This window comes from Euphorbia lathyris, chromosome 3 (assembly GCF_963576675.1).
Source record: "Euphorbia lathyris chromosome 3, ddEupLath1.1, whole genome shotgun sequence".
NCBI classification, from domain to species: domain Eukaryota; kingdom Viridiplantae; phylum Streptophyta; class Magnoliopsida; order Malpighiales; family Euphorbiaceae; genus Euphorbia; species Euphorbia lathyris.
In genome coordinates, this window is record NC_088912.1 from 101,433,784 (window position 1) to 101,451,408 (window position 17,625).

The 17,625-nt window shown below is 33.1% G+C and overlaps 2 protein-coding genes and 1 long non-coding RNA gene across 4 annotated transcripts; 2 read left to right on the plus strand and 1 right to left on the minus strand.

Moving 5' to 3' along the window:
- The first annotated feature begins 525 nt into the window (after positions 1-525).
- LOC136224772 (xanthoxin dehydrogenase) lies at positions 526-3,196 on the plus strand. Its single transcript, XM_066013192.1, has 2 exons — positions 526-636; positions 2,152-3,196. Exons 1-2 carry the CDS (start codon positions 593-595, stop codon positions 2,945-2,947), a joined length of 840 nt encoding a protein of 279 aa, XP_065869264.1. The 5' UTR covers positions 526-592; the 3' UTR covers positions 2,948-3,196.
- A 972-nt stretch (positions 3,197-4,168) lies between these two features.
- Positions 4,169-11,143, plus strand: LOC136224111 (uncharacterized). Its single transcript, XR_010686286.1, has 3 exons — positions 4,169-4,514; positions 7,350-9,157; positions 9,725-11,143. It is a non-coding gene; the product is annotated as an uncharacterized lncRNA (long non-coding RNA).
- Positions 6,514-11,655, minus strand: LOC136224110 (MATH domain and coiled-coil domain-containing protein At3g58360-like). Of its 2 annotated transcripts, none has more exons than XM_066012364.1 (4): positions 11,569-11,655; positions 11,372-11,483; positions 11,115-11,272; positions 6,514-7,744 (listed from the first exon to the last, which is right to left on the minus strand). In XM_066012364.1, the coding sequence occupies exons 1-4, from the start codon at positions 11,642-11,644 to the stop codon at positions 6,882-6,884; spliced, it is 1,209 nt and encodes a 402-aa protein (XP_065868436.1). In that variant the 5' UTR covers positions 11,645-11,655; the 3' UTR covers positions 6,514-6,881. The 2 variants fall into 2 exon arrangements, with proteins under 2 accessions (XP_065868436.1, XP_065868435.1); XM_066012363.1 differs by having other exon boundaries at positions 11,372-11,486.
- Between the last annotated feature and the right edge of the window lie 5,970 nt (positions 11,656-17,625).

Here is a 17,625-nt window from a genome sequence, read left to right on the forward strand (position 1 = left end):
TATAATAAATAATAATATATTATTTATAAATAATAATAAACCATATATAAATAATACTAAATTATAAATTATATATAAATACTTATAATTATAACAAATAATGATGAATATAAATAATATTAAATTATAAATTATAATAAATAATATATAAATAGTTATAATTATAATAAATAATGATGAATTATATATAAATAATACTAAATTATAAATAATAATAAATTATATATAATTAATTATAATTATAATAAATAATGATAATTACTGAAATTAAATTAAATTAATTGAACTGAACTGAACTGAATTCTACTGAACTGTATTGAACTTACTTATACTGAAATTAAGTAAAAAAGAACAGGACGTTAGAGATGCTGTAATGAGTTAATATGTAAAGGACCCTCGAAACTAATCCAGTTTTGTAATTTACCCACTTGAAAAGTGTAGATCGAGACCCAATTTGACTTTCCGTTTACCGGTTCAACCGGTCATAGACAATAAAGGCATTCTGCTTACAATTGCGCCCAGCTCAGTTACCATTTTTAACAGAGATCACATCACATCACATACAGAAGAAGAGAAGCAAAAAGCTCCAACCATGGCGACCGCATCTTCCTCTGTATCAACTCTCTCTTCCCAAAGGTAAATCTAGTCTTACTTACCATGGAGTATTAGACATCCTTGTTCTGTTCCTTTTTTGCATTTTTTTGAATTCAATTTCGATTTATATGTACTGATTTGATGTCAAAGATAAGGAGTTCCATGTGTTAAGATTATTGGGGGAAAATGTGTAATCAAGTCCTTCGTTTGCTCATTGAATAATTTTTAATTGAGCTTCGTATCTTGATAAGGGTAGATGAGATCCTGATTTGGCCCTGGTTGCTAACTCTAATAGATTATCATTTAGTATTTAATCTTTTTAATTAGGGTTTTTACTCTTGAGGTTGGTGATTTTAATGGATGTGAACTTGAGTTTTGGAATTTCTGTTTGATTTTCAGTATATATATCCTCACTTGCTTCTTAATCTTTTTCTGCTCTAGATAGTCAGGAAAGTTTATGGGTAAATTGTAGGGCTGTAATCGAACCAAGTCGGATCTTTGGCCTGCTGATGTCCAGTTCGTCAGAAAAGAGAGCTCAATATCATGTTCTCGAGCTTCTCAGGAGTTTATACACGAGCTTTGCTCGTGAACAGCTCGTTAATCATGTGCATGAATTTCGCTCGTGAAAAGCTCATTAATCATGTCCATTCGATTTTTTTTAAACACAAAACTATATAGTTTGAAACTTACAAACTAAGTTGTTTTATGTTTCCCCCTTATAGAAATGCTCTTATTAAGAAAATAATCGAACCAAGATTTTTCACGAGTGTATTCATGAGAATTATAATTGAGCTTGTTTATGCTCGGCTAGTTCGTAAATCGAGCTTTTAACAAGCCAAACACCGAGCCGCTCGGCTTGGCTCATTTGTACAGCCCTAGTAATTGGATCAAACGGTGACTGAAGTTTGGCATCGTCTGTGTACGCTACTAAAACTTCATTTTCTTTCAGTAAAATCAGTGACTATAAGTCAACTAAGCATTATGTCGAATAAGATGTTATTTTTTAAAGTGGCACACACAAGTGGCAGCCATGTACGTGCCAGATCAGCTGTAAAAGTCGGACATGTATGTTGTGACGCTTAATTGCTATATTATCAACTGTGTTTTGTGTCAAGTCAACATTCCGATGAGTTTTTTTACACAAATTTGCGGAATGATTATATTGAAACCAAATGTGAAGTTAAGTAAATCGAAAGAAATGGGAATGAAGTTCAAGTGCCGTTTATGAAACCGATTCCAAACTTTAGTGACCATAGGTGCATTTTACCCTTAATTTCTATACTTAATTCTCTCAGTGTTATGATTCATGAAATATCAGCTCTTGTTGTGACTTAGTTTAATCTCTGAACAAAGATGAGCAGATTTGCTTACATCCGACTTTGTAGAGTTGTTTTGCAAGGCGAGAATTACTGCTAGAGTCGTTTTGATCGAAATGGACATTGATTTTTCTGCAAAAAAAATTGCAACTCCGTGGCTAATAGAATGCATTCAATCAGATTTTATTAATTAGTCCATCTTACATGTTCGTGTGCTGTATCGTTTTTTTTGTTTCTGCAGGTTATTCGGTAAAGTAGCATTGGTGACAGGCGGAGCCACTGGGATAGGCGAAAGCATTGTCCGTCTATTCCATAAACACGGAGCAAAAGTTTGTATAGTTGATATTCAAGATGAACTTGGGCAGAATGTCTGTGAATCATTTAAGGATCCAAATATTTGTTATACGCATTGTGATGTCGCAATAGAAGATGAAGTTCAGCGTGCTGTTGATTTCGTGGTCGAAAAATTCGGAACCCTGGATATAATGGTCAACAATGCTGGATTATCTGGTCGACCATGTCCAGACATCAGGAACGTAGAGCTATCGGAGTTCGATACGGTATTTGATGTAAATGTAAAGGGCACATTTCTTGGAATGAAGCATGCTGCGCGAATAATGATTCCATTGAATAAGGGCTCGATTGTTTCAATATGTAGCGTGGCGAGCACCGCAGGAGGAATAGGGCCTCACGCATATACAGGATCGAAGCATGCTGTGTTAGGACTGAACAGAAGTGTTGCAGCTGAGCTAGGAAAGTATGGGATTCGAGTCAACTGTGTTTCGCCTTATGCAGTCCTAACTGGTCTCTCGATAGCTCACTTGCCGGAGGACGAGAGAACAGAGGATGCGAAAGCTGGTTTTCGTGCTTTCGCTGCGAAAAATGCTAACTTGCAAGGGGTTGAATTGACGGCTGATGATGTAGCGAATGCTGTGCTGTTTTTGGCGAGTGATGAAGCGAGGTACATCAGTGGCGATAATCTAATGGTTGATGGCGGATTCACGTCTGTGAATCACTCGCTTAGAGTCTTCCGATGACGAGTAAAGTTCATGAACTGTATCAGTGTACTATAGTCTTTAGATGGCATTCTTTTCTCTCATTCTGGCAAGGGCAAAAGTAGTAGCATTTGTTGGATAATTGTTATCTTGTGCTACTCGGTATGCTCGTGTCAATTATCGGATTAGTGTCAAATAAGTGAAACTTAACCCGACATAAAAAAAATGTGGTTGTAATCATGTCTTTGGCTATAGCAATATTGCCATCAGAAAATTCATCTTTGGTCCTTACTAATGTCCAACTGAGTTGCTAAAGGCTATAGCAGTGTTCTTCTTACACCAAAAAATGGCAGTAAAAGAACTTGCAGAAGTCAATAATAGTTATGTTGTATGAAGAGATAAAATGCAAAGATACTCCATACGTTGACAACTACGAGCAATTAATATATAGTAAAACCTCTATAAATTAATATTCGATAAATTAATAAACTCTTTAAAATAATAATTTCTTCTGGTCCTGACTTGGGCCAGTTAAAAAAATGATCAATTTTAATAAATTAATAAGATAATAATTTTCTGGAACAACCCTTTATAAATACATTGTATTATTACCTTTATAAATTAATAATTTCTCAAATACATATGCGAAATATATATAGATATATATACTTAGGATAATTTAACAAAATATGAATCTATAATATTTTGTTTCTTCTTGAAATTTAAATCTAGTTGAATTTCATCTCTAACCATTCTCAGTGTATTTAAAAGATCCGGTGTATTCTTGTCAAATTGTAACAAAAAATTGTAAAGAGTGGATGATGCTATAATTGCTTCTTTTCTTGTGACTGGTTTCAAATGTACTGAATTATCATCAACTTCATCCTCAATTGAATTTTACATAACGCTCGACACAATTTCTTCTAAACTTTAGACTTGTGAGCATTAATTGTTTTCACCTGGATAATTCATTAACTATGATACATTGAATATTTTTTAACATAAATACAATTAACTTTCAAGTTCAATTAACTTATATAATGCACATTTAATTTTATTTGTTCATTGATTTTAGACAAAAACTTTATTTAAATTAGTAATTTAAAATTTATTTTTAAAAAAATTTAAAATCACTTTATAAATTAATAATTATTAATTTATCGATTAATTAATAACTCTCTAAATTAATAAAATTCTATGTCCCAACATTATTAATTTTATCGCTAATGTTAGCCAACATTTCAAAATATCAAAATCATGAGGCCAATATTTCAGCTCACAAAACAAACCAACCCATTTCAATGGCTTCACTTCACCATCTTCAAAATTCCTGGTTTTCTTCTTCTCTAACCCATAAACCTTCTACTAGTACTCTCTTCCCTTCGAAGCCCTCTCCTTTCAGACTCTCATTCTCTCTCAATCCATCCGATTCCGATGCGAGAAAGCTAAAGCGTACAAGAAATTGAGTCAAACGAGCAATAAAAAGGGAATCGGTTTGAAATCTAATGAGGATGCGGGTGTTAATTCAATTGAGAATAGTGTGAAAATAAGGAAGCGAAGGTGTTCAACAATGGCGGCTTCAAGGTTGCTACTGGAACCGAAAATTCAGGTACGTTTTTTGCCATAATTGTGTGATTTGGGGCTACTACCACCTCGTTTGATGCCAGGCTTTTCCGGTCGGGGACTTGCCTGAGGTGGAGATAATTGTAGGAGACTCGAGCAATTTCGATGATCCAACAATTTTTTCCTCCCAAACCCGGGAGTGACGGATACAGAATCCCATGAAAAAAATATACTTTAATTGCTATTCGATACAAAATGTTTTTTTAAAAAAAAAAATTCTAATGCTAACAACTTTATTCCTAACGTCTAAAATGGTACAATTTTACTCCTAATGTTTGTAGCCAAAAGCAATTTTAACTAACGTTGATAAATTGGATCAATTTCAGACACTATTATTGAATACAATCATTTTTTTTCTTTATTTTGCATATTAATTTGTTCTGAAAAAAAAATATAATGTTTTTTGTAATTTAATAATAAAATTGAAAATTAATATTTATAAATTCAGTGAATTTTTTGAATTTTTTTATCTAACTCATACAAAAGACAGTATATTTTTAATATTTTTTCTTATTTTTTCACATCCAACATATGTTCGTGATTTTTAATATTCATGACCGAGAAGACAGTTTGATGAATTATTTCTCAAATTGGCCCAATTTATCTACATTAGAGGTAAAATCGCTTTTGGTTTCCAACTATGTTGTCCGGACACGGATATGGATACGGTATCCGACGCGGACACGGATACGGGAAATGTCATTTCTATAAAACACAGGACGCGGATACGTGGGGGACACATGTAAATATTAAAAATATTGGGGCACATTTATAAATATTAAAAATATATTTTTATATATGATTTTTTGTAATATAACTAAATAAATACATATAAACGAAATTATAAAATTCTTAACTAAACATAATAAAAGCTTTCCTCCTTAACACTAAAAATCTATTTCTTCAATGTTTTCATTTCTGTTTTTTTCACATTTGAAGAATCGCTTGTTTTTTTTTTCTGGGACACGCGTGTCCAACTTTCCGATATTATGGAAACGGCCCCGACACCGTGTCCCAGGCGTTTCCAGCCATTTCCTATCAGATACGTATCCGACACTCGATACGTTGGGTCTATGGCATGTCCGTGCTTCAGAGGTTTCCAACATTAGGGATAAAATTGCACCATTTTAGACGTTAGGGGTAAAATTGCTCATGACCTAAAACGTTAGGGGTATTTTTATACCTTAACCCTTCTTTTTATATAAAAAACCCATAAAACAAAACAACGTCGTTTTGAGGGTAACCAAAACGGTGTAGTTGTGGACTTTTTTTTTTGTTTGTTTTTATTTGGGATGAAGGTGGGGCAAATGCCCCTTTGACCCCTACATCCGCCCCTGAACCCGGAGAAGAAGAAGAAGATAATCCTGATCTTTACAAGCCAAAGGATTTCTACATGGGGTGTCTTTCCTAGACCTTCAAGTATTTCCAAGTCGGTATATACTAATTTCATTCGATTTTGTTAATTTTCTTAAGAATCAGCTTTTTATTTGATATTTTTCTGAGAAAATGTTGCTTGTTTTGATTCTGCAAGTGTTGTTCTTTGCTAAGTTTGTTCAGGCATTGAGGTTAAATTGTCATTTAATTTTCATTATTGTTTTAAAATGGCAATTCAACTTGAATTTGTCTCAAAACTCGTTCAAATTTGAATTTTTCTCAATAAAGTTATTCCGGCAATTTGAATGAATTGCTGGCGTAATGGTAAACTTTGTTGTCTTTTGACCGGGAGATCACTGGTTCGAGTCTTAGGTATAATCTATATAAATTACAGATTAATATTTATAAATTTGATGAAATATTTGATTTTTTTTTGTCTAATTTATACAAAAGATAATAAATTTTTTAGTAAAAAATTAAGGTATAATCTTATGTTTGTGATATGTTACTACTTAAAGTAAAATGGTGCACATGTGAAGCGTATATGATAAAATTAATGACCGAATAGACAATTTAACGAATTATTTCTCAAATTGATCAAACTTGTCAATATTAGGAATAAAATTGTTCTAAACTGCCACATTAGAGGTAAAATTGCACCATTTTAAACATTAGAGCTAAAATTGTTTCTGGCCATAACGTTAGAACATTTTTGCACTTAAGACAAGAACAACATAACACTAAGAAATGTTAAGCTTTCCGAGACCCAAATCCTCTCGAAAGAGTTTCCAACGCACATTAGCCGAATCTAACTACCCTTTACCTCCAAGCCATTCACCATTAGCCTTCTTAATTTCTCCTTCCAAACTTCTCCATTCTTCACTATCTTTACACGTCTCTTCTTTCGCTCTCTCCAACTTAACTGAAACGAAAATGGACTTCTTTTGGGTAACAAGCTCCTTCTTCCGGGTCATTTACACTAAGAAATGTTAAGCTTTCCGAGACCCAAATCCTCTCGGAAGAGTTTCCAACGCACATTAGCCAAAGCTAACTTCTCTTTACCTCCAAACCATTCACCATTAGCCTTCTTAATCTCTCCTTCCAAACTTCTCCATTCTTCAATATCTTTACACGTCTCTTGGTTCACTCTCTCCAACTTAACTGAAACGGACTTCTTTTGGGTAACAATCTCCTCCTTCTCGGTCATTAATCGTTGAATCTCAGCATCTAGTTTCGCTTCTTCTTCCGAAAGTGTTGCGAGTTCAGCTTCTAACATACTTAATTCCTTTTGTCTTTCCTCTAACTTTGAATCGAGATCTGCACTTTTCCCGACAAGAGATGCTCTTCGAGCTTGAGCAGTCTCTACAACAGCTTTCGCATCAGGAATACTTTCTTTAAATTCTGCCATGTGAGACATTATATCTTCAAGAATTGTCTTCTCCTGCAGATTATTAGTATGTTCAACAAGTACACGAAGAATTTCCTCGATATTGACGAAGCAATTAGCTTCCTGTAAAGCCTCTAATGACATATTTAAGAATCCTTGCAATGCTTCTTTCTGTTGCTGCTGAATACCGGGACTAGATGCTTGGCTTGGAACGGACACTGATTTCCTACTTGAAAGTTCTGATATGAGATCTTTACATACCGTCCGCACATCTGCAGGGGTTTTTACAGATTCAACGTCGGAGTAATGCACAGCACTCCGAACAAGAACCTCAACCTCAATTGTAAGGATATCCTTTACAAGATACTTTTCAGCAGGATCTTTAATTTTTCTTAGAGGAATAAAAGATGCGAAACCCCAATCGTTTTCTCTCGCATTGAATACATGTTGAGTTTCTGCAGAATGCAAAAAGGATCAGAAACTGCAAAATGCAAAGAGGAACATGTACAAAGAAATGTGTTGTAACTATGTTGAAATGTGGTGGGGATTCCTTCATGACATTTGAAAAAGTTAAGTCAGTGAGATTGGACACATTGTCAATATAAATTTAAATAAAGAACAGAAATCATGCTACATAAATTGTTTTACACTTTGAAAGAGAGAGGGTTAGATGTTTTGTTAGATGTTTTGTTAGAACCTCCTGTTTGCATTTTAAAAAAGTATTGGAAAACAATTTTTTTCAACATTAGGTAAACCAAATGAGCCATTAATATAGAAAAGGCCTAATGCATACCCAGCCTCCTAAAGTTGTCAGTTTTGTTCATTTAACCCTCTCACCTTACGGGACAACCCTTTAACCCACTAAACTCCATAAAAATGGTATTTCTCACCCCCTTAACTTGTCCATTTATCCCCCAACTCATAGAATGTTCTATTTACCCCCTTAACTCCATAAAAGTGGTATTTTTCACCCCTTACAATCCGTTATCGAAGCCTAAATTGATAACTTTTTTTAAACGTTAAACCTATATTTATGTTTTCCATAAAAGTGGAACCTAAATTGATACTTCCCCAAAAATCATAGGCCCATTTCGGTACATTATCCCTACATATAATGTATTTAACTTGTTTATATTAATGTTCTTGTTATTTGTATTTTTTATTCGTTCTTTCTCCATTCAACTTTTTTTACTACTATAAAGAGATAAGAAATACCATTTTTATGAAATTAAGAGGGTAAATAGGATCATAAGTGGTGAGAAATACCACTTTTATGGAGTTAAGAGGGTAAATAGGATATTCGATGAGTTGAGAAGGGTTAAAATGACAAATTTGGACAAGTTAAGGGGGTGAGAAATACCATATTTATGGAGTTTAGGGGGTTAAAGGGTTGTCCCGTAAGGTGAGGGGGTTAAATGAACAAAATGGACAACTTTAGGGGGCTGGGTATGCATTAGGCCTATAGAAAAATATGTATATTTATAATGTGTTGGAGCTTTAACCCATGTAGAGAATACAATGAAACATAGTTGTGAAAGGCGATCGTCTGGGTCGCCTGAGGCGAGAGGCGACCCAGGCGATCCTCCCCCGCCTTCTGTACTGGAAGGCGGGCGTTATTCATAAGGCGACCGCCTGGCTCCCTCAGGCGAGAGGCAGTCTGAGGCGAGAGGCGGTCGCCTTCTGAACTCAGGCGATAAGTTAAAGTTTTTATGAGGGATTTTTAAGTTAAAGACATCATCATCGATCCATCAAGACAGAAACTTCCTCTTCTGCACCGATCAACATAAACTTACTCTCCTCCACCCAACAGCTCCGATCAGACATACAATTCCTCTTCTCCATCCAACAGCACCGATCGACATAAACAGGTATTTTTTTTTCTATACTCTTCTGTGTTCTCATTTGTTTTTTCTTTCTTTCTATAATCTTCTCCTCCTATTTTTTCTTTTCTTCATCTTCATCAATCCTACTGTTATGCTGCTCAAATTTCTACTCTTTATTATGACTTATGTAAGTGTTATGCTGCCCAAATTTTCTGATTTCTGTTATTATTATTAAGTGTGTGAAAGTTTATGTGAAGCTTATGAAAGTGTGTGAAAGTTTATGTTAATGCTACTTTTATGAAAGTTTATAAAAGATTATGCTACTATTATGCAAATTTGTGAAAATGTATGAAGTGAAAGTGTGTGGAAGTATTTGAAACTGTATGAAAATTTGTGACAATGTATGAAACTATATGGAAAGTAGCTTACAAGTGTCCAATTTTCCAAATTTTGCAAAAGTTTATGAAAGTTTCTACTACTATTATGCAAATTTATGAAAATGTATGAAGTGAAAATGTGTGAAAGTATTTGAAACTGCATGAAAGTTTGTGAAAATGTATGAAACTATATGGAACATTAGCTTACAAGTGTCTAATTTTCCAAATTTTGCAGGCTTTTTAACACGAGCTTGATGATGAAGATTTGGATTTGGATTGATGATGATGATGTTTGATATGTTATTAGGACTAGAAGTTTTATTTTGTTTTAAACTTTAGAATTTAAACAAGTCAATATGAGTTATAGTTTATTTTTTGTGTTTTTCTAATTTGTCGTGAGGCGGTCGCCTCGACTCTCGCCTCGCCTTGAGGTGATATTTTGCCCTTATCGCCTCAGCTCGCCTTTCATAACTATGCAATCAAACAAAAATATCTAGAAATAATAAAGGCTTAATACATCATTTGCCCTTCTGAATTTGTCTAAAAAGCTTGATTGGTCTCTTAAACTTTCAAAATGTCCCGATAGCCCCCTGAACTTGCATAAAATGTTCAGTTAGCATCCTGAACTTGCATAAAGTGTATCAATTGATCACTCGGTCGCAAAAACGTAAATTAAATACTAAACATTCCACGCATCTTAGGATGTTATTACATAATTCAAAAATAAATTAAAAAGGAAGTTATTACTTGCTGAACTATAAAACTTGTCTTCTCTAATATTATAACCGTATACCCCATTTTGATCATTTTACTTTTTTTAAGACTCATGGAATACCTTTTTTTGCATTTAACTTACTGTTTTGTGACCGAGTAATCAATTGATTACATTTTATGCAAGTTCATGGGGCTAACTGAATATTTTATGCAAGTTCAAAGGGCTATCGGGACACTTTGAAAGTTTCAGGGGCCAATCAAGCTTTTTAAACAAGTTCAGAAAGCAAATGATGTATCAAGCCAATAATAAACACAATTTATTGAAAACCACTTGGTAATGCAAAGTGAATTATAATAAAAATATGATAAACAATACTAAAAAATGCTTGTTGTTCCAATAGCTGTCTTAGTATGGATCTAGGCACTGCCCAAGTGGGCTAGGCAGCATCTAGACGTTTCCCTGACAGGCTAGGTGCTACCTAGGCAACCTAGGTGGTGCTAGATGGGCAAAAAACGCATAAAAGATCTAATAAAAAAAATCAGGACGAATTCTTAATTTTGAATGTCTAGATGCTACTAGCAGCCATTTGTTGAACAGTGATGTACATACTACACTATCATAGCCTGTACTATCCATGGTCTTGAGTACAAAAAAGGATTAAACTGCAAAATGTAAAGAGCAACATGTACTAGGCTATCATAGCCACTGTTGTTAAAATCTTATGATTCATAGAATTCGATTTTATTTCTTGCCAAATCTATACTGAATCTAAATTGTAACAGAATTTTAAGATCGTTTAACTCTATTTCGAGTAGGATCTCCTCAACGCTAGCCACTAAATCTACTATCCTCTTGTTCCATTTCAACTCAAAATGTGCTCAATCAATCATTCTGACGAAAACAAAGGTACCTTTTCTGACAGTAGCATTGTTATTTGATTGATTAATCACTGCCAAGTTAATCTCAGCATCCCTGCTCCATCCATAAGGCAATTCTGTTGAATCAGCAACATCCAGATATATTGACAAATGATCCACATCTTTTCCTTTTGGGAATAAAAGCAAACGCCTGGCGAGCACAAATACAACAACATGAACAAACCTAATTTACACAAATCTTAAACATCACACAAGTAAAAGAAATGGTAATATCTGAGTATCTCAATACCATTTACAATCGCCGGCAATGAAAGTATCTGAGTAGAGTTTCTTTACTGTCAATTCGGAGAATTTTGAGATTTTCCATGTGAAATTGGATTTCGCAGTAGTCTTAACTTGTCCTGCTGCACCATGAGATGGTAGGATTCAACATCTAAAAATATAGGAACATTCTAAAATTTAAAAAGTTGAAAGTTACGATTATACCTTCCATTGGAGCCAAAAGGATCTTCTTCAAATCCTTGTGTTCAGCAACTTTCTTTTCCTCTGCTGCACAGTTCATACGAGGGTTACTTGACCAGTGCTTTCAATAAATATAAGGAAAATATGATATGATTCACAGTTTAATCGGGAAAAGATTTTTTTTAGGGTAAATTTAAAAAAAAAACCCTGTGGTCTCACTTTTTTGTCAAAAAAAGACTGTGGTTTTTTTCGTTTCAAATACGGTTTATTCCGTTACACTATTTACGGATTTGGTGAAGATGCCGTTAATTTGCTGACGTGGCTGAAGGGCAATTATGAGTTTTTAAAAAAATTAGGGTAAATTTTAAAAAAAACCCTAAACTCATAATTGCCCTTCATCCACGTCAGCAAATTAACGGCATCTTCACCAAATCCGTAAATAGTGTAACGGAATAAACCACAGTCCTGTATTTGAAACGAAAAAAACCATAATCATTTTTTGGCAAAAAAGTGAAACCACAGAGGGTTTTTTTTTATGAAATTTACCTTTTTTTTATTGATATTTGTTTCAATTAACTGATTCACAATTTCCCAAGAGTTTTTTTTATTCTCATTCCCGCTTTGCTTCTAAAAATTTATTTAAACCAATTTTTTTAATTTGTCAATTTATTTCAGTTTTATTATTTATTTTTAGTAGTCTTAAGTTTTTTTTGGAATCAAAGAATGAATTTTATAAATCAAAGTAAATCATTAGCCAACAGGCATACAATCGTTTGAGGGATAATATATGTTACACTAGTATACGAGGATAATAAGTCTAGTCTTGCAAAGGCATCCGCCACTCTATTTAACATCTTATGTATAAAACGAATGTTGCATCTAGGAATTTGTCGTGAGACAGCATAACAATCGTCTAAAACGAGTCCCAGACTAAAAAAATCATCTTCAAGATCCTGACTTAACGCGTGTAAAACAGTTTGGGCATCTCCCTCCACACAGACCTCCTCGTCTCCTCTCTCCTTGATCCAACTCAAAGTCTCTCTACACGAGATAGCTTCGGCCACAACTGGTAGAAAATTACCCAGAATCTGACGGTAACGTATTGCAATTGCATACCCGTTTCCGTCTCGTATGACCGCTCCAACCCCAATCCTACCTGCCTCGGAATTAACTGATGCGTCGAAGTTAGACCTCGCCATGGGCCGATGAGCCTGTCCGGCTCGAGCCCAGGCCCATTTAGCTGGGCCTGGAACATATAATTAGTGTCAGGCCCGGCCCGGTCCAAGCTCGAATAAGCCCGTGTAGAAAATGGCGGTCTTGGGCTATATAAATACCCGTCGGGCCCGGCCTGGCCCGGCCCGTTATATATAGATACATTTATAAATTTAATATTTATTTAAATGCATTATATATACACTCTCTAACTCTATCTATTTTTTTTATTGTTATGTTGTAATTTTATTTTGAATTTAACTATTAGTTTATTATAATTTTCTAAGACTTATTAACTATTATGTTTATTATTTTTTATTAAAAAAAGTGAATATTTTATTTTAATTGAATTTTTTTTTTAATATAGATATGGGCTTGGACGGACGGGCTTGAGATTCCTTTTTTCGGCTGTGGGCTTGGGCTGAGCTTGGGTTTATCATGTTTTATCACAAGCCCGACAGGCCTGGCCCATGCCGAGGTCTATTCGAAGTTGATTTTCAGGCCCGAGCGAGGAACTGACCAGCTGCTCAATCTAGTATTTGAAGCCATATCAAACGTTTTATTGTCCAGCCCCTGTGCCGAGTTCCATGCCTGTAAAAAGTGTTCAGCGCGACGACTGATTTCCGAGGGATCAATGGCTTGTCGATTCCATACCCATTGATTTCTCCAGTATCACATATGCCAAAATAGAGAAGCCCATTGACCCGACTGTTCCGTTGTTCCGTTAAGTAATGCCGCACTCCAGCAATCTCCTATTTCAGTCGAATACGAGCTCCTCAGATGAGCCAGTGAAGAAGCGTTCCAGGCTAAAATTAACACAGGGCAGCGGAGGAATAAATGTGTAAGAGATTCGTCTGATTGCTGACATAGGAGACATTGAATATCAATATCAACACGTCGGTTGTACAAAGACACTTTTGTTGTGATTATATTCCATGTCTGACGCTATAGTAGTCTTAAGTGAGATGGTGTTTGATTGCTCATATTCTCGTGCTAATGTTTGCCTTTTCACTTCAAAATGAAGAGTTTTAGGTGTTTGGTTAGAAAACTTACGTTCATTTTGCACTTGAAAAGTGTAACATTTTATAAAAGCAGGGAATCATGCTTTTCTGGAAAAGCAGCATTTTTCAATAGCAACCAGCAGACAACAATAGCAAACAGTAGGTAAAACCAACGGGTCCTTAAACACGTATGTCTCTATTTGTTACTTTCATATATAGAAAAACATTGTGATTTCACGTATTGTCAAATTGCTATTTGAGAATTTTTTTTTTTGTCCAGAAGGTGATTGGGTTTTTTCGTTTTGTCAAGAAGATGACTAAAGTTTTTCGTTGTACTAAAAACAAGGATTCTTTAAATTAAAATATGCGTTAGCGACCTCAAAACTTGATGATATATTAAGCAACTTTTTTTTTGGTAGGGATATATTAAGCAACTTTAATTCTTCATGTAGATGTTTAGAGGGGAAAAGTTCAAAAAATAATAATTTTGAAAAATAAAAAAATTTGGTTACATAATAAATGTGACACTAAATAATTTTAATTCTTGAAATTTCCATTTTGAGGTTGTTAACGTTTTTTTTATAATATCAAACTAAATGATCTTGTTTTTAGCAAAATGAAAAGCAGTCGTTTAAACAATTTTTTTTCCAGATACTAGTTTGACTAGACATGTTCAAGTATCTGCTGGCCGTCTAGCTCATCCAAGCCTATTTTTCATGAATTGGGCTTGGACAAATATATTTGGAACTTGACCTGGCCCAATTCGAATCCTCACATAGAATGGATTGGACTTGAGATTTATTTTAAAAGCCCGATTTCAAGTGACCCGACCCGCCCTTATATTATATATTTTTTATTATCGCTATTTAAATTTTATTACTTTATTAAATATTTTTTAGTTACATAAAGTTAGACCTGACCATGGGTCGGGCCGGACCAGATGGACTGTTCTATAAAAGTCCTCAGCCCAAGCCTAGCCCAGCCCAGCCCAGTCCACTAGTAATTTAGGCGGGCTCGGACTGGGCTAGGCTCGGGGTTAAAAATCAAATCCCAAGCCCAACCCATGTAAACCCATTTAAACATACATATATAATTTTTTAATTATAAAAAATAAATTTTAATACTTAAAAATAAATATATAATATATAAATTTATTAATTAATATTCATAGGCGGGCCGGACTAGACCAGCCAGTGCTATTTTTATTAATTCCAAACCTGCCCAAAATAGGCGGGCTTTAGCGGGCCTAGGTCGGACTGGACCTAACAACAATTATCATTGTCCAAATCCGGCCCAAAGAACACGGGCCTGGGCGGGCCGGGTGGGTACCCGGACCCGTGGATAGATGTACATAAAAGGGAAAATTACACAGACATTCATTTTTTAACAATTATTTACAATTATATCTAGTCATAATTTTGGATTATGTCAAACTAGTAAAATCAGTACTTTTAATATATTTTAAGGATTAGAATTTATAAATTAGAAGTCTAGAATATATTTTCTAGGGTTTATAATTTATGAATTGGAGTCTATAATTTTTAAACTATAGTGCAAAATCATAATATATAGAGAATAATAATATATTAAAAATTAAGTTTGGTGATATGACTTAGTTGTAATTTTGTACTTAATTATGATATTCATGTAATTGACCCATAATGAATTAATTAACTAAAATTTTAATTTGTTTTTATACAATATCTTGCATGAAAGATATCTACATTACTAGAGATATTATTTTGTATCAATTATAAATTATAATCCTTTAAATATATTAAAGGTACTGATTTTACTAGTTTGATATAATCTAAAATTATGATTTGACATAGTTGTAAATAGTTTTTAAAAGATGAATTTCTGTATAATTTTCCCTAAATATAAGGCGGATGAAGGTGGATTTGGATAAAATAGTTTAGTCTAAAACTCGATTAGTCTGATCTGAAACCAGTCTTATCCAACCCATCAATAAACCTAAGTTTAACACAAAAAAAAAAAAAAGTCAAAGCACACAGTTTATTTTACTTTACTTTTTCTTTTTATGGCCTACTGCTCATCCGACACCCTTAATTTATTTAAATTGGTTATTTTATCCATTCAACTCATTGAATGTTCTATTTATTTCCTTAAGTTTATAAAAATGATATTTCTCATCCCTTAATTTATCCAAATTAGTTATTTTACCCTTCCATAACTCATCGAATGTCCTATTTACTTCATTAACTTCATAAAAGTGATATTTCTCACTTCTTATGATCATATTTACCTCCCTTAACTCTATAAAAGTGGTATTTTTTTTATCCCTTTATAGTGCAAAATTAATAGGACTTATTCAAATGAGTTTGAAAATATTTTTTTTAATATCAACTTTTTTATTTTGTTTTAATTTGATAATTATATTAATCCTTTATGTGTTTATTATAATAATATTATATTACAATAATTAGATAATCAAAATTTAACTAGCCAAAAAAGCTGAAAAGAGAATGAATGAATAAAAGATAGGCTAAAGTTCAAATAAAACCCACGTGGTTTCACTAATTTTCAGATAAAGGATTATGGTTTACTTTTTGTCAAAACGAGGATTGAGGTTTCACACTTTTAATAATGCTATTAAAACTATCTTTAACGACCTGAAAATGAAAATTTTCAAGAATTAAAATTGTTCAATGCCATATTTTTTATGGAACTAGATTTTCGATTTTAGAAAATCATTTTTTTATGGAACTTTCTTTCTCTAAACATTAACTTTCCCTCTCTTTACCAAATATCATCTAAATAATCTCAAAATAAAAAAGTTGAAGAATTAAAGTTGCTTAAAATATTAGTAGGTTTTAAAATATGTCATTTTTGAAGTCGTCAATGGTGATTTTAATAGTATCGATCAATAAAGTCCTTATTTTACTAAATTTGAAAACCACAGTCCTCGTTTTGACAAAAAGTAAACCACAATCCTTTATCTGAAAATTAGTGAAACTATAGGGGTTTTATTTGAACTTTATCCTAAAAGATACAAATAACAATAACATTAATATAAATAAGTTAAAGACGTTATATGTAGGGATAAAGTACCAAAATAGGTCTATGATTTTTGAGGAGTATCAATTTAGGTTACACATACAAAATAGTACCAATATAAGTTTAATATTTAAAAAAATATCAATTTTGACATCGATAGCAGATTATAAGGACTGAGAAATACCACTTTTATGGAGAGGGTAAATAAAATATTCTATGAATTGGAGGGGTAAATGGATAAATTGAGAAAGTGAGAAATACCACTTTTATTAATAAAGTAAATAAGACATTCGAATAGTTAAAAGGATAAAATGATTAATTTAGATAAGGAGGCTGGAAAAACATTAGATTTCTTTTTTATTGATATTTGTTTAAACAAATTTAATTATTCACAATCTCCCAAAAAGTTTTTTTTTTTAATTTTTTTTGTTCTTTTTATTCTCATTCCTTGTTTCCTCTTAAAAAGGAGACTGTTTCATTTTTTATTTTTCATTTTGATCTCTTTTATTATCATTAATTTTTGGGTAAATAATTTATTAGTCCCCTAATTTTTACCTAACATACTATTTAGTTCCCCTATTTTGAAAAACACATTTTAAGGTCCTTATTTTTTACCAATATTAACTCTGTGATCCTTTTATCTATTTTTGTAGATTTTTAACCGAACATATCTTAGCTTTTAGGACAACCACGGTACAATACAAGTTGACCATGTTACTCTATTATTTTATATATGTCTATTTATGCTAAAATATAATGGTTACAGGTCTAAAAAAATTAGACAAAAGGACCAAAGTGTTAATATTGATAAAAGCTAGGGACCTTATAATGTGTTTTTCAAAATAAGGGG

Excerpts from the sequence above, each read along its gene's own strand:
- LOC136224110 (XM_066012363.1), bottom strand. The coding sequence starts at position 11,644 with ATGAACTGTGCAGCAGAGGAAAAGAAAGTTGCTGAACACAAGGATTTG. Across the intron at positions 11,273-11,371 it reads ATTGCCGGCGATTGTAAATG|GCGTTTGCTTTTATTCCCAA; the intron begins GTATTGAGATAC and ends TGTGCTCGCCAG. Across the intron at positions 7,745-11,114 it reads CAATGCTACTGTCAGAAAAG|AAACTCAACATGTATTCAAT; the intron begins GTACCTTTGTTT and ends TGCATTCTGCAG.
- LOC136224772 (XM_066013192.1), top strand. The coding sequence starts at position 593 with ATGGCGACCGCATCTTCCTCTGTATCAACTCTCTCTTCCCAAAG. Across the intron at positions 637-2,151 it reads TCAACTCTCTCTTCCCAAAG|GTTATTCGGTAAAGTAGCAT; the intron begins GTAAATCTAGTC and ends TTGTTTCTGCAG.